At 30.7% G+C, this 24698-nt stretch overlaps 1 protein-coding gene across 1 annotated transcript in view; it reads right to left on the bottom strand.

Annotated features, from left to right (window-relative positions):
- LOC145326551 (dynein axonemal heavy chain 3-like) overlaps positions 1 to 24698 on the bottom strand; it is a 126906-nt gene that overhangs the window by 63385 nt on the left and 38823 nt on the right. The window contains exons 38-65 of the mRNA XM_080169922.1: positions 23157 to 23270; positions 22836 to 22891; positions 22266 to 22434; positions 21945 to 22036; positions 21481 to 21557; positions 21104 to 21178; positions 20006 to 20137; positions 19681 to 19749; positions 19348 to 19404; positions 18726 to 18800; positions 15455 to 15537; positions 15233 to 15278; positions 12477 to 12546; positions 9575 to 9686; positions 9082 to 9155; positions 8770 to 8905; positions 7678 to 7727; positions 7393 to 7439; positions 6965 to 7050; positions 6442 to 6507; positions 5994 to 6113; positions 5488 to 5569; positions 4166 to 4231; positions 3493 to 3524; positions 2812 to 2854; positions 2602 to 2648; positions 1230 to 1354; positions 126 to 267 (exon numbers count right to left, since the gene is read on the bottom strand). Coding sequence (XP_080026048.1) covers positions 126 to 267; positions 1230 to 1354; positions 2602 to 2648; positions 2812 to 2854; positions 3493 to 3524; positions 4166 to 4231; positions 5488 to 5569; positions 5994 to 6113; positions 6442 to 6507; positions 6965 to 7050; positions 7393 to 7439; positions 7678 to 7727; positions 8770 to 8905; positions 9082 to 9155; positions 9575 to 9686; positions 12477 to 12546; positions 15233 to 15278; positions 15455 to 15537; positions 18726 to 18800; positions 19348 to 19404; positions 19681 to 19749; positions 20006 to 20137; positions 21104 to 21178; positions 21481 to 21557; positions 21945 to 22036; positions 22266 to 22434; positions 22836 to 22891; positions 23157 to 23270 — 2343 coding nt within the window. The remainder of the gene's footprint in view (positions 1 to 125; positions 268 to 1229; positions 1355 to 2601; positions 2649 to 2811; positions 2855 to 3492; positions 3525 to 4165; positions 4232 to 5487; positions 5570 to 5993; positions 6114 to 6441; positions 6508 to 6964; positions 7051 to 7392; positions 7440 to 7677; positions 7728 to 8769; positions 8906 to 9081; positions 9156 to 9574; positions 9687 to 12476; positions 12547 to 15232; positions 15279 to 15454; positions 15538 to 18725; positions 18801 to 19347; positions 19405 to 19680; positions 19750 to 20005; positions 20138 to 21103; positions 21179 to 21480; positions 21558 to 21944; positions 22037 to 22265; positions 22435 to 22835; positions 22892 to 23156; positions 23271 to 24698) is intronic.

The following is a 24698-nucleotide window of genomic DNA, read 5'->3' as shown; positions in this document are numbered from 1 at the left end:
AGCATTAAAATAGCTTAGAAAGCTTTTAAAAATACTACAAAAAACATGTAAATATGTTATTTACCAATTTTATCAGAATATTTAATTTTTTTCTTTCCTCTATTCTAGAACAAAATGCAACATACCTCAATAACTGAATTGGGGGTATAGTGCCACTTGGATCTAGTTTGGGTAGATTAAGATCATCTATGAAAACAATACATTTCTTCCCCATAGCGGGTCCAAACACTCCTTTCCTTCGTCGGTCCAGCTTGGACATTATCACCTCTGTACAAAATAATAATATTGTTATTTAAGAATATTAAAATTATGGATCATGGAAAAAAAACTAAGTTGCGGGTTTCATCGTTTTTTCAAAGTAGCTTTTCTACTTTTTCTAGCACCTGCCAGGAACTCTAGTCCTGCGGGGCAAATTTTCTAACCCTGCGGGTCAATCATTAACATTTACTTACCTAATTTACTTACCTAACCTAAAATTACCTTTCAAAGGCTACTGTTTAAATATGATGAAACCCACAACTTCTTTTTCTTTTAATGACCCAAAATTATAACATGCTTCTAATTGTTCATTCTTCAATGAATACGAGATCCCTAAATTTATAACCACCCTTTTTGTCAAAAAAATATGTTTATCAAAACAGTAGTTCATGCTTTAACAAAAGTTTGATAGGTCCTTGAAAGTCTTAAAAAGTTAGTTTATCTTATTATCAAAATAAAATATTGAATCTACAACTAAACATAAACTTTTAACAAATAAAGAAAATTTTGCATTTTCCTAGTAATGTAAAACTGCTAATTCGGTCATTTTTTAAAACGTGTCCCTAATTGTAGAGTCTTGACAGATTTTCGTGATTTTAAATGAGTTATTTAAGCATAAAAATGTTACCTCAGGGAAAAAAATGACTACCTCCGGGAAATAAATGACTACCTCAGGGAGAATAAAAGAATATTTACACCCACTATTTAAGGGGTTGTTTATATGGGAATGTTGATTCCATGATTAAATAGGAAAATTTTTACAACTGTAAAATGTATGTAATTTAAATAGGTATACTAATTTTATCAATTTTAAAGTATATTAAAAACAATTTGGTTTCTGACTCTACAATGTCCTATTGTCTGTTTTGTTGAGTTTAGATTTTTTGGGTGCTTTTTAAAATTAGTTATCATGTTTTAAGATTATTTAGATGGTTTAAAACAAACAGAATGGAAAAATACAAATTTCATACCTTGAGTATAATTTTCACTTGTACGTGCAGAAAAATTGATAATGTTATTTATAAACTTTTCTGTGGAGAGTTTGTGGATAAAATCATTCGTAAGAAAGGTCTTGCCAGTACCACTCGGCCCAACTTTAATCATGTTTATATTATTTTATTTATTTTGTTAATTTGTCAACCTGCCACAGCTTATAAAATTACGTCAGCTGTCATCGAAATAAGGCACTTTACATTTTACAAAAGATAACAAATTCTGAAATCTAATATCTATAAATCAAACTTTTATTAAAAGTAGGAAGGTTCCTATTGGTGATATTGATAAATAGATAATATGTTACTCTCTATAATAACATCAATCATCCTCAATAATAAGGCAGAGAGACACATTGTACAACAACATAAGTTATTTTATGTAACAATAATAATTGATCACCATGTACGTTCTCTGTTTATCACGTTAGCTTTCATGTTAAATTGTTTGAATAAAAACAATCCTAATATTGGTTAACAGAGTTTTTATTTAATTGGAGAAAATTGTAAACTTGCCCTTTGATTGGACTGTCTTATGAAACTATTTTGTGGTCTTATTTTACCTATTTTATCTAAGTATATGTTACTATATTTTAACACTAGCGGCTTCCCCCCTAGCCTCTAGGAGCTTTGCCCCAAGAGGAAATGTAAGTATGTGAATCATTACATCTTCCCTTACCTACCTATCCGAAAAAATTGCGAATAAATCGCCAATAACAGCTAAAAAAAAAATTGCAAATAAGTCGCCAATTTTCGCGAATAAATGGCGAATTCGCAAAATATATGCAAAAAAAATCTTTAAAAAAAATTGGGAGGTGAATTTTTTGGGGGTTGGTTGGGGTTGTCCCACTTCCAAGAAAATAGCCTAAAACCACCACATGACCAGTAGGTATATTTCATGAAGAGTAGAATCCAATCGGTTCAGTGGTTACCGAGATCTTAAGGGACGGACGAACAGACAGACAGACGAATAGACAGACGGACAGACATCATTCTACTTTGTATCATAGATTGCATTATAAAATCTTTATATCTAAATAAAACAAGAATTCTACAAACAGAAAAAAAACATTCACATTTAGGATTCGAATTTACATATTTGTATAATAAACTATTTCTATGAATCAATTCCTAAATGACATTATTTTATTGACCAAGTAAGTCCGTCTTAATGTGACAATATTTGCTTGATATTATGCTATGTAACTATCTACCTCTTTCTCTCATGAATCATATGGTAAGATTTGTTACTAACTGATGCAACCGTTTCTTTTGAAAATTGTCCCTCGAGGAAAAGTTGCTACCACTTGAGGTATATTATATTATGATAGGGTATGATATAAACATTCCTAGGCAAAGTGGGTACTCATTGTCAATAGACAGCTTCATAAAATATTCCTGAACACAATAAAAAGTATAGGTAAGTTGTATTTATACAACACAGGTTTTTATTCAGATTAGCTAATTATACTACCTTCTAACATAAATAAAAAAAAACTTTAAAATCATATAACCAGTGAACCAAGCAAATGTTCAGTGTCAAAAAAGAAATGTGTTTTACCTGTTTTATTGTTTCAGACGTTGTTACTATTAATTTATCGCCCCTGAAATAAGATAAAAATAATCTAGTTGATTTGAAAGCTCCATCAGATTTGAATTGGGTTAAGCCCTATACATAACTTTCTTATCATTTAAACTAGCTTATATCCTGACAAATATGAAATATACGTATATACAAATAGATACTTCAGCTACTTAAATATATATGTTTGATTATCTAAATTAGAAGATTTCTAATCATGTTTGGTTTAGAAATCATAAAAGTACTTTTGGTTTCCAAATACTTGAATAAAATCATAAAAGTACTTAAAGCAAAACTTGTAACATTTAATTTGTCTATGCTACATAAAAGTTTGAACATTAAAGCGGACTATTTATGAAAAAGATTTGAAAAGTTTAAGCACGTAGGCTGGTGAGTTTAAACCTAATTTTACTGTACTAGTGGCTTCACCTTAGTATTTTAGGAACTTCTTTTTAATTAAAAGAATGTCATCCTTCCAAACATTACGGGATCTCTTTAATTTTACTAGACATAGAGACAAGCTGCTATGATATATGAACAGTTTAACATCATTCATTTAAACTTATTAAAGAAATCCATGAAGCATATTTATAATAATATTATTAAATGCTTAATAAAGTCTAAAGTACACGAATTACACATTTTGAAAAAGATAATCACCTTGTAGAAACTGGAGCTTTGTTTGCTGGAATCTACAATAAATATAGAATTTTTAGTTATTCGAATAAAAATTACTCTAAATGAGACTGTGTCTGTCTGTCCGTCCTTTTGCCTTGTAAAGCTATTTTTTCTGCATCTTAATATTTGGTTACATGGATAACATGCCATCTCTCTCTATTTCTAATTTTATCGTTAAATAAGTTTTATCACAATTATTGGATACTTTCTGTTGTCCCCTAGTATCTAGGGGCTCTATATTCTTAGGGATATAAAAGGACATTAAAATAGCCTAAAACCATACACAGACGTATTTTTGAAAATAAAAAGGCCTAAACCATCTCAGGACCTATAACAATCTTCAATTTAAAGGAGAACCATATCGGTTTAGCGGTTAGCGATATACTTCACTACAGACAAAATAAGCTTACTACATTATATATAGGATAATCTGTCTTATAAATTTATAAATTCTCTACAGTCAGAATTATCTAACTATTTAAAACAAACAAGGATAGTAAAAATGTAATTTAATATATACAATGTTATTTGCACAAAGATATCATTTAAACACAATAAAAATTTATTTCGGTTATCTTAATTGCATTTACAACATACCAAATAAAGAAATGTTTCATAGAGTAACTTTCAACAAATAATTCTAATATTTCTTTACCTCATCACCCCAGGGTGTCCAAAATTGTTCACTGTTAGGAGCCAACATATAGTCAAAAACTGTCCCCTAAATAAAATAGATGATGTTCACTAAAAAAAGTATAGCTAGCATTCGCGCGTAGCCGACTCCAGGTCGACCTGTATTTAGCTAGCAACATTCGCAGCCAGTCGCACACATAGATACTGAGAAAATTAATAAAAAAGGATATATGTAATAAAAATTGGTAAATAATCCAACATAATTCCAGGCAATTTTTAATATTTATAAGAATATATATATATACTGTTGTGTAAAGGATGATAAAGGATTCACTCAGAGTATAGTTTAAGTTTAGGGAGAAGAAAAAGAATTGTAATAAACAATGCATTCTTGAGTAAACTAATAAATTCTTACAAGTTGTGTTTATTTTGTATGTAAAATTGCCCAATCACTCAAAAACTTTCTTTCTGCGCTACTTTTTAGGGTTTTAAAGTAACTCTTATAAATTTACATCATTTTCTAGTATGTATGATCTTATCCATTTTTGAAAAAATAGGAATGACAAGAACAAACATAAAGTTTAAAATAATTTCTCTGAATTGGGCGCAAAATTGCATAAACTACCAATGCTTAATATAAAAAACCTGACTTATTTAAAATTGTGCCTAATCGTCCTATTAATCGCTATTTGAAAATCAGAACAATAGAATAATTTTATCATATAAAAATTTAGTAGCAAAGCTAAAAAACAACATGTGCTAACCGCACGGGATTATCCATATTGTATTGAAATCGCTATGATAATTCAACTTGCTTAAATTTACACTGATAACTATTATTTACGCACAAATTGATGTTTACATCTTAAATGAAGAAAAGCTTTACTTCTAATAAAATTGGTGAGGGTAGAGTGTTAACCCAGAATATATTGTGTATAATCCCCTGGCATACCCAGATATATTTTAAGATTATGCACCAAACTGTCGCTACTAAACCAATTTATTTGTACGTTTAACTTGCTACAATTGCCTCAAATTACACTGAATAGTTTCATTTTATTACTTCTAATGGTTTTACTTAAATCAATTTAATGAGATTACTTAAATCAATAATTTATCAATATTTTGTGCATGTAAATTTGATTCATCTTCCCAAATTTATATTAATATATTCATAAGGGTGATTAAAATGTAACACCAGCCATATTCATAGTAATAATAATTAAGCTACAGTTAGTAATGAATAACGATGTATTCCTTTAAATCCTATGTTTGTAAAGTGAGAAAAATATACCCAGTTACACAATAACAACTATTAATTGTAATTTGAAAATAAAAATTAACCTGTTCTGGGAACAAGTTTGATCTTGCGAGTTTGAAGCTGGCTGGCTTCACAAAACCTTTTAATAAACCATCCACCAGATTCCTAAAAAATAAGGCGGTAAATCATAAAAAATTCTCATTTTCATTTTTTTGACTCGGCAATTATTTGTTAAGAAACAAGACAAATCGATAAATTACAGACTGTTTTGATGGTCAAAATCTAGATAAAGGTATGAATTTCATTTAGTTCTCTTTATACCTACTTCTAGAGAGCTATGTCAAATTGAGGCTATTATTTGTGTGATCTTTGTTGGAGTTCTTCATATCTTAATTACAAGATTTTTTACAAAAAGTAATATTTCTCTTCCGTTAAAATTTTAATAACGGTTTCGCCCCTAGCCTTTTAAACGGGCTATGAAATTTGTATAAAATCACTTCCCTGAAATAACCCAATCAGACCAGACATTTCTGAGATTTTTAACTTCTACAAAATAAAACTTACTACTTTAGATTATAGATAATCCCACCTTAAATGTACATCAAATTTCTTTTTATCAGCAGCAGTTAATGTGGAGGCGAGACCCCAGACAAGGCTGAACAGAAATGCCATCTGAACCCACACCATGTCTATCTTCACACTTCCATCTCTGTATAAAGTTTTGTTATCAAAGATGATATTATCTAAACAGTTATGAACCAAAAATGTATCATAAGTTTATTGACGGACAACTTGAGCTCTTAGTTTTTTTTATTTCAAGGGGTGAATGCCTAACAACCAAAAGTTTTCTATACTACATTAAACATTATTGTTAGTTTAGCTGTTTCATAGATAGTTTACATCAACCAAAACCACTTAACCCTATACATATGTAGCTTAAGATAACGATTCAAGACTTTTGTGACTTTGAGGGATATAGCAAAAACTACACAAGTATCATTGATTAATTTCATAGATAGATAATGACGTTAACTTACTTTATCTTAGGCAGTTCAATCAAGGCAGAATAAACTCTAATAAAACACATTACCAGATGCATCTCACTAAAAAATTTAATAATATGCTAATATGCAATATTTATCCCAGAAATACAGGTTCATAAGTTTTTGGTTATGTTTTGTATGATTTGGTTGATATCTTCAGTTTGCGTCTTTTATTCATAGCTTCTCTCCCTTTGTAGTTCACCCATCCTTGTTCGTTGGAATAGTTTATAAAATTCGTCAATGCATGATATGGTTATTGTCTACTTTAAGGATTTTATACTTTATTATTATTTTATTCATGTAATTAATTGTATGGTATTGCACATTTGTATTTTTTTATTCTCGCTCTTTATGAATAGATGGACTAATATATGATTGTTGTTTCATTTTGGGATAGATATTGTATAACATATGTTATTTAGACTTGGATAAATAATATGTTAAATTTTTTAATGAAATTCTGACAATCCAAATGCTAGATAACGTTAGTAAAAAAAAATATTTGTGTAAATGTTACCTGAATTTAACAACCATAGGACAACCTTTAATAAAGAACATTGTTCCAGGAATTAACCATTCAAACATTTCATCAATTACAAGTGTCTAAAAAAGATTAAAAACGTAACATCCATCAAAAAGACTTATTAGATTGAAAAGCTTTAATAATATAATTAGTGTGGAAAAAATGAATCATGGAAAGAAAACTAAGTAGCGGGCTTCGCCGTGTTTTTACAGTAGCTTTTAATAGGTTATTTTAGGTTAGGTTAGGTAAATGTTAATGAAAATAAAGCTACTGTGACGATGAAAATTGCTACTTCGTTTTCTTTCCATGATCCAATAAATTTAACACGTAGAAAAAAAACATTCACACAATAAAAATAAGGATTTTTTCATAATTTAAAATATAAGTAGACCTGCCATTACTTTAAAGATGTTAAAAAGTACCTGTTCCTCAGTAAGAGTATTTGGTAAGGAATCCATAAATGAAGCCTGAAAATATTTGCAATTAAATTCAATCTTTATTCAGAAATGGTAAAGTAGATTGGAAAATAGAAGAAGACAATTTAATTTTGAAGCAAGTTATCATAATGATAATCGATTGGAGTAAAAATACTAATGTAAAAACTTTTTATGCCTAGAGTTTGTTTTATATTGTCATTTTTTTTCATAAAAATCTAGGTAATCATTTTTAAATATATTTTACTGATTTTTTAAGTTGCAATTATTCCTTGAGAGGGCTCCATCCCAATTTCTCCGCTTCCATGTAAATCATTCCACATCTACATAAAAATATTATTTCAATGGAAAACAAATAACTAAATAAACTCTTATTTTTAATAATAGTATACTAATATTGAAACTTTTCAGGGATGAATAATAGTAACTATACTGTTCTTTACTCAAATTGTTGACTTGTACATCCAACTTGTCAAAAATTATAGTCTTGCCTATTTTGTCACTCCTTAGTAGACAATAAACTTTCTGTATTTTCATGTTTTTGTTTGTATATCCTGACTAATTTGAGTTGTGTTTGATTTTGGGCTAAAACATTCTTTCTATCTAGTATATTATTTTATGTTTTGTGCTGAACTAAGCAGTAGTTATTTTATCATCGACACCCTAGTCTGTATTGCGGACAAATAGATTTGTTAAAAGTCTAGAAACGCCTAGAGTGAATACTACTTAGAGGGTGAATAGTAGAAATGAAATATTATTTGTGGGTAAAATTGATACGGAGAAACCTATCATATTTATTGCTCACATGGGAATTTAAACTACTGAAATAAAACATTCCTTATCTAGAATTGAACAAACTTGGAAATGGAATATTTCCAACTGGAGAATAATTCTTAATGCATTTAGAAACAAGATTAATTCCATGAAAAAGTACGCCTTTAAAATGAACAATGGAAACTGTCATTCAATCAAAACCTTATAGATCTACAGAAAATATTTTAAGCTCGTGCCTTCGGCTCCTCGGGGCTAAAAAACTGGGTTTAATCTTATAATTGTACATTCTATATCCGCGGAAAGCTGTTTATAATACGTAGCGAGAAATAACTATTTAAGAACTGCGACAAATGTATGGAAAAGGTAAACGTATTACGACATTATCAAAAGACTTGAAAAATAAATTTGGTGTTGCATAATTGTTGCATATATTATATACTAGCGGCTACGCCACTAGAGGCCTCAAGCTATGGGCACTTGAGTTCAGGGAGGGTGAGTAGAAATTTTTTTTTATAAAGTAATTTTTTTTTTAGTTTTCTTGTGAAGGTCATTTACCAAATATTACAATTTAAAAAGTTGTATAAAACCTACCTTGACACAGTGGCTGGGGTGGCATAGTTCAGATCTGTCACTTCAAACAGCATTCTCATCCAAGAAGACAAGTGGACTATTTCTCCGCTCATCAGACAAAGCTTTTTACTATCATCTAACACAGTGTTCAGGTTTTCTAAATTAAATGATTAATTTTCAATTATTTGTTACTGGATTAAAATGTGTACCTAAAGCCAGTCTGTTATAGCGGTTTAACAATAACCCTACACATTTATGCTTGCAGACAAATGCCATGCCGTGGAATTAAAGTTTTTTCTGTCTGCTTCAATAAGAAAGAAATATCATTATTACCTATCCAAGCTGGATCAGCTGTTCCATCCATTATAATCCATTTGTACTCTTCTATTGTTGAGGTTGCCATATCCCTAATTATAAAATATCAAACAGGCCTTCATCATTAGAACTATGTACTATGTAGACAAAATGGCCAATAAATAATATAAAATGGTTGATGATGCACAGGATGCCCGCAGCAAAAACGTGCAAAAAAGATTAAAGTGTGCTATTTATACCTTAGGGCTTCCTTACGATTTTTAATTGCTATTTCTTCCATGTTGAACAGATGTAAAGCTCTAGCTGTGCTTTTACTTTTTCTTCGTGTTTTAAATAAATCCGAAACAATTGATAGTATTATTTACCGCAGATACTCTCGCAATGGGTAACTTACGGGAAGCTCCAACCGCCCCATGTGAATTAATTTGCTCTCAACTTTAAATAAGTAATAACCGTAAGTTGTCAATCATTCCTAGCCTCAGTTACTTTGCTGAAAGCGGGTCATAAATACCTGAATGTTGTAGCAAGCACACCATCTGCCCATTCATGTGTCACAGAATCAAAACAACCATATAGTTGGTCTTGTGTCATGGATTTAGGGTTTATTATCAAGGATTGAACCTAATAAGATTATTATATTCATTATTCATACCATTCCTTCTATACCCCTTAGTAGTTCTATTTAATCAACCTAGTATTAATATTTCCATTGCTTGAAAGAAAAGAGCTCCTGCTGCTAATACAATACAAAATGTAGAAAAATGCTTGTTCGTCTGTCCGTCCGTATCAATATAAGCATATTTATATCTTATCCCTACACGAGAAGACAACAACAACATTAGGATAAACACATGTATTGTCAGAGAATTTAGAGTGTTGCAACGATTCTGTTCACTTCTCAAATGCGCTCTCTTACTCCTTCTCTTCTTTATTCAGACAATCAAAGACACTTATGCACCTTAATTACATAACATAAACAAGCTTTGTAAAATATTTCTTAATCTAAGATCCTCTATATTTTTAAGGCTACATTACAATCTTAAAGCAATTTTTAAATGCTGAAATGTAAGTTAACCCCTTTTATCTCGTTTGTATTCCTTCTCAGAGATAAACTAAATAAAATTATTCTACCCAGGTTGAAGATACACTAGAAGAAGTAGCCCTTCAGCTTTTAAAAGGGATAAAGTAATAAACAAAGTAAATTATGTTTATAAATATAGCAGCATTAAAACTTGATCAGATAAGATGAGAAAAATACTAATACAGCTTGGAAGTGATACGTGGAAGAACGTAGTTCGGTTTTTTTGATTACATATGCAAAACATGTTCAGACACTGCCTTCTTATAGAGTTGCTATCCAACATTTAACAAATTAAAAAAGGTTTATGGAGAAAGATACAAAATAAATTCCTTTTTAAAAGAGAAACAGCTTTCAAATTATTCCATTTACTAAACCGCTTTTACCTTGCCATACACAGCTATACACACACACAAACACAGACACAATGCTGAGAGTAGATTTATCTTTAGATAAATATGAACAACATAGAATACATAATTATTCTATTTAACATATGTAGATACTAATCAAATAATTATAAGGAACAATGTAAACTAACAATTATTATGGTAGGGAAGCTTTAATAAAACTTAAAAAGAAATTTTAAATTGAAAACTTCAGCCAAGGAGAAACAGGATTTTAAATTTCAAACCAAAAAGGAGACAAACATATTTGGCAAAGAGAATGACGTATGTACAGGGTGGGGCAAATAAAACCGGACATTTTTCAAACGGCCATAGCTCCAAAACTACTGACCAATCAGGACGTTTGACCCCACTACAAAAAGCTTAGGTAATGACCTTTAGGCCAATAAAAATATTTAGACGATTGAGGACATTACCCTGTCCCGTTTTAGAAAAATTTTGTTAAAATTTTTGCCCCCAGCCATAATATGGTTGATTTATGCAAAATAATGACCCATATTTTTTCTATAATGCAAAAATTGCGATGGTACACGCACTGCAAAGTTTTTAAAATAATAACTGATTTTAAAGCTCTTGTACCATCTCAATTTTAAAGATTTTTACAAAATTTCAATTCTAGTGTGTTGATAAAAACCTGAAATTTACCAAAAAAAATGGGGGCTGTCTCAATTATAAAATATGAAGGACAAAGGTGTAGCAAGTAATTTGGAAAATTACTTAATACACCTTCGTAAATATAAGGTTTATATCGACACACTAGAATTGAAATTTTGTAAAAATCTTTTAAATTGAGATGGTACAAGAGCTTTAAAAACAAGCCTTTTTGCAAATTTTAAAAACTGCAGTGCTTGTACCATCCCAATTTTTGCATTACAGAAAAAATATTTTGCATGGGTCATTTTTTTGCATAAATCATCCATATTATGGCTAGGGGCAAAAATTTTAACAAAATTTTCTTAAATAGGACAGGGTAGAGGACATGTACTCCAAGCTGGCCGCGCATATGTTCAACAAGGCAGATTAAGAGTGCGCCCATGCTATACCCTGTAATCAAGACTATGGCCTACTAAATCTGACCTTAGTCCATCTGTAGGTGAAATAGACTTATCAAACTTGCTGGAGTTACTATTAGATACATAAGTAAAACACTAGAAAAGACTAGATCTCTCTATCCCAGACTGCTTGGCCGTGGTACTCCTTCAAAGTGAAACGTGTCAGATTTTGAGATGTCAAAAACGTCTAAAATCTTGAATACTTCTGGGTTCTGGGGCCTATTTGGAACCTTGAAACTCATTTTAGACAATAGGTTGCGCATATAACCCTAGCTAAATCTTCATGCAATTTCCAAAAAGGTATAGAACGTTGTTTTAGCTCAACTGTGGCTCAAATGAGAGCTGCTGTGTGGAAGGTTAGATGGATTGGATCCTGCAGTTACTCACATCCGGAAGGCCTCCCAGCCGTCCCTATCTTAATCCAATGGACTATTGGACCTGAAGCTACTTTGATACATGCACCAATAGACATGCCCATAACACAAAGACTTCCCTCATTGCCATTATAAAGGTGAACTTCGCCAGCTTGGATAGGGACATGGTGATCAGGGCCTGCGGGTTGTTCAAGGGGCGGGTAGAGGTGGTGATTGAGGCTGGCGGCGATTTTATTGAATAACCTAATAGTCTTATACCCAATTTGCTTCCCACTTTTTAAAATTTAATAAAATCTTCAATGTTCATTTATTTAAAAAAAAGAATTAGTCCGGTTTTATTTGCCCCACCCTGTACTATTTAGGTTCGCAGAAGAAAACAGAATCAAAGTAATATGTACAGATATGATCATTTTTTTAACTGCCTTTTAAACAGGTCTTAGTTTTCTTTAATTTGCTCTATGTTACTTAATAAAGTTTGATTAATGTTATGAATATATTTCCTTGTATTCATGTTGTCCAGAAATATTCTTCTCGGCAATGGCAGTCATAGTTTCGGCTAGGATTTCATACGCCTAAAGAAAATAAGGATTTTTTTCAATTCAATACCTAAATAAAAAAAACTATTGTAGTTACTTTTTCTGTCTTACTTGCTCTTTTGAAACAATACTTTTCTTTTCTTAGTCCTACCTTCTAATACTGAAGCATTTGTTAAAAAATATTTTTGTTATATTGTCCTCTTCCAATCACTACCCGTTCAATTTTAACTAGGTACCATACAAAAGTTTTAAATGCAGATTAATCAAAAACTAATGATAGCCAACCTTTCTCTCTATGAGATATATAAAAAATTAAAAAAGAATATTACTAAAATTGTTAAAAGATTCCCCCACACACATGAATAATAAAGAAATAGGACAATAAGTTCCCTTACTGAATATTATAAAATAATATATACACTATAATATCACAAATAGGAATAAGCAGGTCAAGACAGAAATATAACTGTTATATTGTGATATAGAATCATTTAGGAAACTTCTCTTAGAAGAAAATTAAAATGACTTGACAATTCTACATGGAAAAGTTTAAATATTCTGATAAATCAAATAGCAAGATTTTTTCTTTGGAAAATTATCATTTTCCCAAAGCCTTTTACTGCCTTTAACTTTTGTCATATTATTTGCTGTATTCTTCGAATAATATTTTTCGAAGTCCTAAAAAAGTATCTGAGAAATCATCAAGCTTTGGTCTTTAAATAACTGAAAAATTAGAACATCGAATTTGTAAATCTTATTTGCTTTTGACTATGCTTATTAAGTCCTCTTTATTAATGTCTTTGGGGTGTCTTTTCCTAACGACCCTTTTATATTTTAATACCATTTCAATTGACTGTTATCATTTCTGCGCCACTTATGAACAAAATTATCCTTTCTTTAAAAATTATATTTGATTGTCCTTGGTATTGTAGAGCACATTGCGATTAAACTAAATTCAGTTGAGTAATTTAGAGGCAAGTTAATGGCACAATGAAATTTCAGGAAAAATTCAATTACGTGCTGGGACTATAGAAATTCTTTACTCCCACAATTGTATATATTACAGAAACAAGAAAAGATAAATTCTTGTGTAATATTCAATTATGTTTCAATCTTGGAAACATTATCACGGATTAAGATAAAAAAGGAAATATTCATTTTTAAATCAATGCTATTTATAATAATTACTCTCACAACTTTACACCTCAAAATTTTATCAATCATATCTATAATAAGGTTTTTAGTTGTAAAAGACATATCTACAGACATAACAATAAAATTTGAGATTTTTAAAAACGGCCAAAAGAAACAATTTAAAAACTGAATTAGTGGAAAATGTTCTTTAAATCCTCCTATCATATCCTTATGAAAAAATGTTACTATCTCTGGGTTTCATTATGATCCAAGACATAGGGAAAACTTACTAATTTCGGTGTGCCAACTACGTACTAAAAAAACAAGATTTATAAAACCTCTCTTTTAGGTATTTTAAATATTAATATTTATTAATTTCTTGAGACCATTAATAGTAATAGTAATTAAGTTAAAATTTTGTATCTTTGATTATGGCTGTATAATAATTTTTAGCTAATGATATTTGGCGGAGACGATAACACACCGCTAATTTCTCATGTCCAAATTAATCTAAGTTAAACAAAGTCCTAAAACTTTTAATCTTTGTAATTTAATTTATTAGTAAATATATGAGTTGATATAAAGGAACAGAAACAAATATTAATAAAAATAAAAATAGTACAACCAGTAAGTGATGTGTTTGAAACCAAGTCAGATTAAATGACGTTCAAAATTGTACCTACTGCTGCTGTGTTTCCTTAACGAATTTAATGATGACGGTAGGGAAAACCTTGTCGTATAATACGCTGAAGTCATTATGTGGTAAGTTGAAGCGTTTCAACCTACAGTCGGGAGTTCGATTCAAACGAGCCCCTAGCCTTAAAGATCCTACCAATAAATAACTACAAGGAGTTACTGATTAAAGGATATATTTTGAACTGATTCATTACAAAAGATATACAGGTTTATATAGCAAATAGAAGTATAATAATAGATGATGAGGGGTAGCTGGTGATGGGTTCCTTTGAGCTGGGGGCTGTGTCCACAGGCGCAAAGGTAGGAGGGAAGGCTGCCTCCTTGGGGTAGGCAGGTGATGGCAGAGAAAGGGGAAGGTCCGGCTGCGGCAAGGGGGGTGTAGACATCTCCCGGCAAGGCAGGTAACTGGGGCTTGGGGTTGTAGAGGGGCCGCGCCCCTCCCACTATTAGAGATGTCCAATTTGACCGCTGCTTGTGATGTATCGGCAAGGCCCTGGAGGGGCAGGGTGAAATGGTGATAATAGGCTTAGCGCTGGGTTGTAATTTGATAAGCCGCAGCATAGCAATTCTATGAAAGGCTTGTCCGTATACTGCCGTCTTACCACAATTACAAAGCACAGTTAGGACATGTTGTTAACTATCCAAAGCAGTAATAATCAATACATACAAACAAAAGCTGTTACCTCATAGTATAGGATTAACTTATTAATTATTTTGTATTTTACATTACTTATTTTAGTCTTTATGTTCAGGAATGACGGTAAATTGTCTGTTTAATTTATTAACAACCCTTCTTTTTTCCAAAAGTTAACTTATTACCTAAAGTTCCTACTACTTAGAGGATTATCTAATCTATTATTTAATTCCCATCCTTGAATCCCTGAAATTTTACCTTGGTTTTACCACTCATTGGCTCTCCAATTATCATTACTCCATGTCTAAACATATAAGGTTCATTATAAAAAAAAATAGGAATTGATCTACATTTTAAAATGTCCATTCATCTTTCTAAACGTCTAACTGTGTAGTTTTAAAAAAAAAGGCTTTAAAGACCATGATTACAAAAATCCCTCAATTTTTGTAAATAAATTGTAATCCTTTTTTCTGGTTTTACCTGACTATCATCATGTCATAGATCTGCAGTATTTTATCCACCATCCATTCAGTTGCTTGCAATCCATGCTCTTTGCACTTCTCCTATATCATAAAACAATATCAAATAAACATAACAAATACATTTCCAAAATTGATAAAAAAAAAGATTAATACAACATCCATAAGTGGAAATCTTGCAATTTATTAAAGATTTGTACAAGAACAAGGATGACAACATCCATAAAAGCGAAGTACTGAAACGGTAGGCCAAACGGACATGAACACTTATATAGTGTCAGAACTGAATAATCAGAATATAAATGTATAAGAGTCGAAGCAAAATTGTAAGTTTTGTTGAAAAACTGCTTTATACAGGATAATGTTTATGGACATACTTACATATTTAGGACTTGATTATAGAGTTGCTTCGCTTATAACATTATACTTTGTTGTTCCAGGAATCAATATACCAAAAATCAGATCAATCGGATGATTAGATCACATAAAAATTTGTTGTTAAAAAAGTAAAAAAATCTACATGTTTAAAATGGACGTACGGAAATTTTGGTAATGATTATAGAGTTGCTACGCTTTCTAAATTGTACCTAACTACTAAAGGAATCATCATGTAAAATTTGAAATCGATAGGACAATTCTAACACGCCTAAATTAACGAAAAAAGTTATCCGTTACGGACGGACGGACGGACCGACCCTAATTATAGAAAAGCTTCGCTTTTAAAAAAAACATTAAAGAAAGACCAATGACCGACTTACCAATTAAGTTAAACAGTAGATGCATCTTGTTCAGTAAAATCTTCATTTTTTACTCTTAGAGTTAAGCGGCACAAATTTTCATTATAGAAACTTGATGTCCTTTAACATTACATACAGACCGACGACGGAAAAGTTGGGATATGGAATAGGTAAATACTATAAATGGTAAGCAGACTCTTCGCAAAGTTTACCATCTATCTCTAACGCAGCCACGTAACATAATGTAGCTTTGCATTTAAAAAGAGTAATCTCAAGTAAATAAAGAGCGTAAATTTTCATTAAGAATTAATCTTCCACTGGCAATAATTATAAGTTGTTCTTTTAGATTAAATGTATGATTTTAATTTTTATCATTAATTTAAATATATTTCTTATGTATTCAATTAAGCAAATAAAAATTGCATTTATATAAAAAAGAGTGTTTTAAATAGCATAAAAAACAGCAAATATTGATTATCAGAAAATGAGAATAATTACTGGGTAAATGTGTGAATCAGATTGATTACTAATCCAATAATGTATATTAATATTTATTCACTTATGTGTGTATTCTTATTTCCAATATAAGTGCGAATCCGATCCGTAAATTTAAAACCGGATACAAAAAAATCATGTATCCTAAAATTAATTTTTCTTTTGGCACGGCCCCTCTGCCATTTGGAGCCAACAAAACTGTAATAATCCTAAGGTCTAAGTCTTCAATTAAAATAAGACAAAATTGAGTTATTACGAATAACCGTATCATATTAATCTTTATTGTCTGCCTAACAGATCCAGTCAAATTAAAGGCTAATAATGTTTTTACATATCTAAATGATAATGTAAATAGGGTGCATGCATATGTGTGTTGGGTATAGTATACATACTTATTAGCATATTGCAGACTTACATAATCCTAGGATAAATCAGCAGTGTTCTTATAAAAAAAAACAAGGACGATTACGTCTAATAGTAACATTCTTTGTTAAAAGGTAAAACTAAACAAAATGACATTCATTGAAAGTTAGAGAGAAGCAAAAGTTAAAGATGTCAAAATAGGAAAGAAGAAAGAAAATTATAAAATTTATAAATAAAATCTTTTATATTGGGATTTTCCTCTATTTGAATACTTTATACTTGGGTTAATATTTGTGACAACACACAAAGGCTCTTTATAGTCCTGTCTTTATTTGATTTTCAGTAAAAATGTATAAATATCTAGCTAATTTATGTATACATTTTGTTTCTGACCTTGCATGAAAAAGCACATTCTTTGTTTCAAGATTAACAAATAGAGCTCAATTATACCCCATGAAGATTTGGTTAAAATTTTATCTTAAAGTTTAAAATTTGACTGTTTCATTACATTCAAGGGGAGTAAGGTTGCCTGCTTTATTTCGGAATAATGACATAAACTAGTATGAACCGTATTTCCTAAAAAACATCTATCAGTCGGTTAGCGGGATCTTAAGGAAGGAAGTAGGGGTGCACACGTCGTTAAACTTTGAAATATGAATGATATTCAGGACATATATGGTTCAATGAATTAATAGAAAAATCATTAAATAATAATAAAAACAAATTTCTTATGAAACAACCTTTTTAATTTTGGAATAAAAAGAAGAACCATCAGTTCAAATACTGACTTTATTTTATGTGAACTAGCATAGTACATACATTGTATTTAAAATCAGATTATTCTATAGAAATTATGTTTCCACTGGGATTTGATAACTTGGGTTCAAATTCAGATAGAAATAATCACAAAATAATGTAGCTTTTTTCAATCTTTTTTAAAAAAGACATCATTCCATTATTGATAAAATCAAACATAAAAGATGATTTCTTAAATAACATTCAATTTAGCATTAGCACTAATTTTAAACTTAACTCTTAATAAACCAGCATTAATAATATGCTTGAAGTTGCCTGATTTTTTGAATTTTTTTTTCATGTTTGTGCATGTCCTAGATTTGTTTGGTTGAAAATTTAAAGTGTTGCAGTGAAATTTCAAACGAGTTTACTCTCATGGGGGTGAGGATGAATTAGAATTATACTTCATAATGTTAGTGAATTTCTTTTATGAAAGAAAAAATATTTATTAAAATGTCGATTTCAAAAAACACTAACACAAAAATTATTACTTTTTCACAAAAATACTTCCATCTTTTTATCAATCTAATAAAAAAAAATAATGGGGAGGGTTCGTTGAGTGGTCACCAGACATTATGCGGGATACCACCCGTTTCTAGTTTCACCATAGTGTAACAAAACAACATACGGATAAATGGAAGTAGATTAATAACAGCCGATCACAGAATAGTAAATCACATTTCCCTAAGAATAGACAAATAGACAAAGTAAGATATAAAGTAACGTTGCTTTTAAAATCAATAATTGTTTTATATTGTTCCATTTAAAAATTTTGTATTGCATTTGTAATTCAAATCCTGGGGAGCACTTTATTATCTTTAGTGAAGCGCAGCTTCTTTTTTCTTATACTATACATACGTCTGTATTTGTATATAATATTACCTTTATTGTAGAAATAAGATAATTTCTTTCGGGTTCTGGAAGCTTTGTCTTGGGGAATAAGTCTCTCAACACATCCTAAAAAAAATAATAATATTTTTAAAAATTCTTCGAAAATAGTCAAAAGTAAGTAACAATCACTGTATGTTTGAATTAAACATAGCATTTGATATATATATATAATACAAAGTAGAACGATGTCTGTCTGTTTGTTTGTAGCGAAGAATCTCGCTAACCGCTGAACCGATCGGGTTCTTCCTTACAGGGTAGCTTCTCATAGGTCCCGGGAAGGTTTATAACTATTTTCTTGGGGGGTGGGACACCCCCAACCCCCCCCCCCCAAAAAAAAAAAAAAATTCTTTTAAATATAAAATACGAAAAATTAGTTTGATCTAGAGGCTAGGGGCGAAGCTGCTAGTATATATATAATTCAAATATCTTTCAGAGAAACTAAGAAAAAAAGAAGGGGGAAGGAAGATAGAGAAAAGCGATAGATGAAACTAGAAGACTAGAAACTAGACTTTTATCACTTTCGTATTTACCAGTTCAGCTGTTGTCGAGATATAAAGGGACAGCCAATAAATCTATTTACTTTGTAAAATAGTATGGAATAAAAATTACAAACCTTGAAGAGTGGAACATCAAGACTTGAAAACTTTGGCATGTTCACATCCATAATTGCCTATTGAAAAAAAATCAATTGTAACTAAACATATGATTAAAAATGAAATGAAGAATATATGTCTAAAATAAACAACAATGTTTAGTATATATCATTATCACATTGTTACACTGTTACTGTGAGACTTCTATTCTCGACATGGCAGCTTTAGTGCCATTTTAACATTTCTAGTATAAAACTGTGGTTGTCCAGACTCAAACCTTACTCCTTACACCTATCCATGGGACTACAATTAAGGTTGATGTCGCATGTAAAAAATGGTAACTGTACAAGTACCTTTAAAATAATTTTATGTTCATCGTCCTCATCGTAAGTTAGCTTTAATTTCTTAGCTGCATCCAACACCTAAAATAGTATTTACTTGAGCAATGAGTAGGTCGCCATTTAAAGTATGAACTTATGAAACCGCTTTATTTTATCCCCCTCCTATTTTGGTTATCTTTTGACGTGGACGGCCACAACAAACCCATGCCGAACGATAAGAAGATTAATTTCTCATTCATTGTTATTATATGATTGAATCAATGGAAAGATTTTTACATAATTATTCCAATAATTAGTAGATCATAATGATGTTATTTTGTTATCAAATCTTACTTACCGATCTTACCGCCCTCATTCCATAGTCATAATGAGCCATGTTGGAAAGAGTGAGGGAACATAATCTATATACTTCAACTATTTTGCGTGATAAGACCTTTGCATCGTTAAATCCACAAGAATATAGGAACACCTAAAAAGAAAATAATCTTCGTTGTGATGCTGTTCTAGAAATGGGGGGGGGGATTTTTTAGATTTCCTAATTAAGTACACGTAGAATAAACATGTTAAAGATAAACTTTATACAATATAGCTTCAATAAAAACAAGGATGACAACATCCATAAAAGCGAAGCACTGAAAAGGTAGGACAAACGGACATTAACACTTGTATAATATCAGAACTGAATAATCAGAATGCGAATGTATAAGGTTCAAAGCAAAATTGTAAGTAAATTTGTTGAAAAACTGCTTGATACAGGATAATGATTATGGACATACTTACATTTTTAGGACTTGATTATAGAGTTGCTTCGCTTATAATATTGTACTTTGTTGACCTAGGAATCAGTATACCAAAAATCAGACCAATCGGATAATTAGGTCACATACAAATTTGTTGTTAAAAATGTAAAAAAAATCAACATGTTTAAAATGAACGTACGGACATTCTGGTAATGATTATAGAGTTGCTACGCTTTCTAACTCGTACCTAACTATTACAGGAATCACCATGCAAAATTTGAAATCGATAGGACAATTCTAACATGCCTAAATTAACGAAAAAAGCTATTTAAAAAAGTAAAAAAATCAACATGTTTAAAATGGACGTACGGACATTTTGGTAATGATTATAGAGTTTCTACGCTTTCTAAATCGTACCTAACTACTAAAGGAATCACCATGCAAAATTTGAAATCGATAGGACAATTCTAACATGTCTAAATTAACGAAAAAAGCTATCCGTGACGGACGGACGGACGGACGTACGGACGGACGGACGTACGGACGGACGGACCGACCCTAATTATAGAAAAGCTTCGCTTTTAAAAAATTCATTAATTGTTTATAAAATCTTTGCAATAATTAGCCCTTCCTGTTTAATTCTTCCTGTTGGACAAAAAGCACAAAAATAGTACCAAAGATAAACAGTTATTTACCTCAGCAATAAGAGTAAATTGTGGAGTTGTCATCGCAACAGGACGGAATAGAAGTCTCAAATTATCAGGAAGAATCTAAAATAAATATTATAATATGTAGGAAATCAATAAGGGGAAAAAATTGTAGGGTTCAAGTAGTTTTAGGTTAACATAAGATGAACAATTATGATTTCTAATATTGATAATTCACAAAAGCATAACTTTGAAATGAAAATGCTAACCGCTTATTCATCCAAATTATAAAGTAATACTGCCGTTTTATATGCTTTTAGAAAATATATAAAAATTATGAGAAATCATTTAAAGATATTTTATTTGTGTTAAAGATAAAACAATAATAATCAAATGAATTCCTAAATATAAACTAAAATCTACACCTGTCTTCTATCAAAAATGTTTGCTGTATTCATAGTGATGAAGATTGAGCAGGATAGATTTAAAGTCAAGTCAACACCTGCAATAAAATTGTGAAGATTTAATTTTTATAAAGAAAACTAAAGGTGCATCTAATATGCTGAAACCAAAAAATAACTTGTGTAAAAATTGGCTCATATGAAAAATTTCTCTTTTATAAGGTATTTTATAATCTATCCGAGTAACATGCCAGGACAGATTATTTCATGTTTTTTTTATAGATCTTAAACGGGGCAGAAAATAATCTCCACCCATGTTGTATTATTAAATTTAGTGGCTGTATAAAAGTGTCTCGTCCTAATCAATGACAACTTAAGTCTAAACACTAAGAAAAAATGGCTACACACACAGAGAGGCTAATTCTCTCTTGTGCTATAATTTTAAGAAAGTAGTTTTAAACTTTTAAGAAAATAAAAATATAACTTGCCTTCGAATTGGAACTCCTTGATATTGCTGGCTTTTGCTTGTTGAATAGTTTGAATCTGTTGAGCTACAACTGATAATACCCCTAACTCAATTCTAAAGTATTCTATTTTGTTTTACAGAATTTTTTTAAAATTTCCTTAAATTTTAGAACCGTCCTATCAATTCTAAACTTGCATAGAACTCTTGTAACAATGAGAAAGCATAGCAACCCCTTGATAATTTTGATAAACTTCTGTATATTCAGATTTGTTTCTTATGATTTGTTTTTATTAAGCATTCCAAAGGAAAATCTTCGCAATAAAACAATTTGGGAGTAGCTCACCTATTAAACTCATCAAAACAAGCCCATGCGCCAGACTGAGCCAACCCTTTAAAGAACTTAGCCATTGCCGGACAGTCCAATCCATCGGAACAGTTAAACACAATACACTGGCGGCCAGCGGCCTTAGCAAGGTCCTTGCACGTTTCTGTTTTGCCGGTTCCAGCCGTACCTTAGAATTAAATATTATATTTGAGAGTCACTATTAAAAAGCAAAATATTAGAGAGGGACAAGAAATATTTTAGTACTGATTTTAGTGAACCTTAGAAAGTTGTTAATTTTTCAAATATCTTTTTTTTTGTCAGACAATGGAAAAACGAACTTATACTAACAAATTAAGGAATAGAAATCTAAGTAAGACTCAATATTGATCTGGCGTAAACCAGGCAATAAAATCAATGATTACAAAAAAGACAAAAGTACCAACCTAAATTCATGACAAATTTCCCACTGTAATAATATCCACGTATATTACATCTATTCCTATGTTCGCTTTGAACATTCCCGTTGTAGACGGACTGGGCGAACATTAAAGATAGAAAAGCCTTGCTTTTAATACCCTGAAAAGTTACCTTCTGGTGCTCCACCAAGATTTAATTCCAGAGCACTCATCAAGGTACGGAAACACCTTTAAAGGAAGAAAATTAAAATATACTAACAAATATCTGGAATAAGATATTGAAAAACATTTTGATAGTAATTTTTAGTCTATTACATAATTTTATAGTTAAGTATTCAATTTTACCAAAATTCATAGTAATTCTAATTATTTAAATACCTTGTTAAAATTACAATATTTCTTTCCTCCAAATTCATTTACCAAAAGCAGAAGAGAGATTTTGTGATTACCTCCTATGTTTTGTTTATTAATATCCCTGCGGCCTATATCCTACCTTTCAGTTAAAGGAGTTACAACAAGTCTGGCTGCATTTCCCAAATATTCAAATCCATACTCCAGATCTGTGTTTATCATTTTCATTCGGACAGTCTTGTTCTCCAAATAATATCTAAATAACAACAGTGCTAGTAGGGGATCTTAACAATCAACCTTGTTTATCTATTTGTCCTTAAACCATGAGGAAGAATCTCCTAACTAATATATTGCATCTAATATTCATCCATTAGGTATTTAGAGTATATGAAAATGACGGATATGTGAGAAATGATTCTGAATTTGTGTTTTGAAAATCTCTTAATGGTCTTTAAGTATTAAAAGTATGTTAGTCATTGCTAACCGACATTTTTGATTAGTTTCTTTTACTCGGTTTTTAAAAAAAGAAGCTCCATGTTTGTCAGATTATTTGTCCAACAAAAAACAAGCCTTAAAACACCACAGAAGTGGAGCTTTTTTTCTACACTGTTTATTAGATAAAAACATGTTCCAAGTCGGAAAATCTGTACATATTATATGGGTAGAATAATGTAAAAAAGGACAAAGCAAATATTAACAATTTTGTATCAATAAGAAAATAAAACCAAAAGAATAAAAATAATAAATCATGGTTCAACTTGTTGTCTCCTAATTGTATGAATAACAAATCATAAAAACTTTTTATCATCTGCAAAGATATGAAAAGAAAGCTTTTCCAGTTTGATTTATCTTCCATTTCTATTTGACTGCACACAGAGTGGAAAACATTGATGTGCCTCTACTTCCGCATATTATCACATCCTTTTAGTATTTCATTTGCACTAAACATAGAATAGGGATACAATTAGAGATCTAAAGGGAGAAGCAATGGCCGATAAATTGGTGTACATTCCCAATCATGATGCGCAAAATTGCCCCTTTAATAGATTACAATTAGTTGTTGGAACGTTTGGACTCTCAACTAAAAGAACCAACTAATTAAAATCTAATAAATATAAGACCACAAGGTTGTTAAGCCATCAAATAAGACTTTGGGGACTAGTGTATAAACAGTTCAATGTCCACTCCCTCGCTGGGATACAATATATATATTTTACGAGATGTAATGATAAAGAGGCAGTTGGAGCTGATGTAATAATATATATTGTTTTGATGATATGCTAATGATACATGTGAGGAATTGCATGCACCCCAAAACATTATATTTAGGCGCAAATATACAAGTATTGGTAATTTCTAACATTTCTTGGGCGTAATACGGGATCAAACCCAATCATAAAATTCTACATCTAAAAGTATTTTGCAGGTCCCCTGTTTGATAATGAATGTTCGACTATAAGTGAGTCATAGTCAAATTTCGCTTCCTTCGCCTTTTTTTGTTTTTAGGCCCTTTTTTACTTAAAAGTTTCAAATATCTGTAATTTTCTTATTTTTGAAGCTAGAAATATAATTTTTTCAGTAAATGTTTATCTTTATGTAAATTTTATATAAGAAATCTTAGAACATAAATTTCGGCTGCTGCAGCTGTCTTTGTAGCTGCCAGCCGCCGCTGTTGGCAGTCGGC

Source organism: Acartia tonsa, chromosome 8, assembly GCF_053477335.1.
Source record: "Acartia tonsa isolate MP-2025a chromosome 8, ASM5347733v1, whole genome shotgun sequence".
Taxonomy (NCBI): Eukaryota; Metazoa; Arthropoda; class Copepoda; order Calanoida; family Acartiidae; genus Acartia; species Acartia tonsa.
Note: the sequence above shows the minus strand (reverse complement) of the source record. Positions and strands in the feature narration are given on the sequence as shown.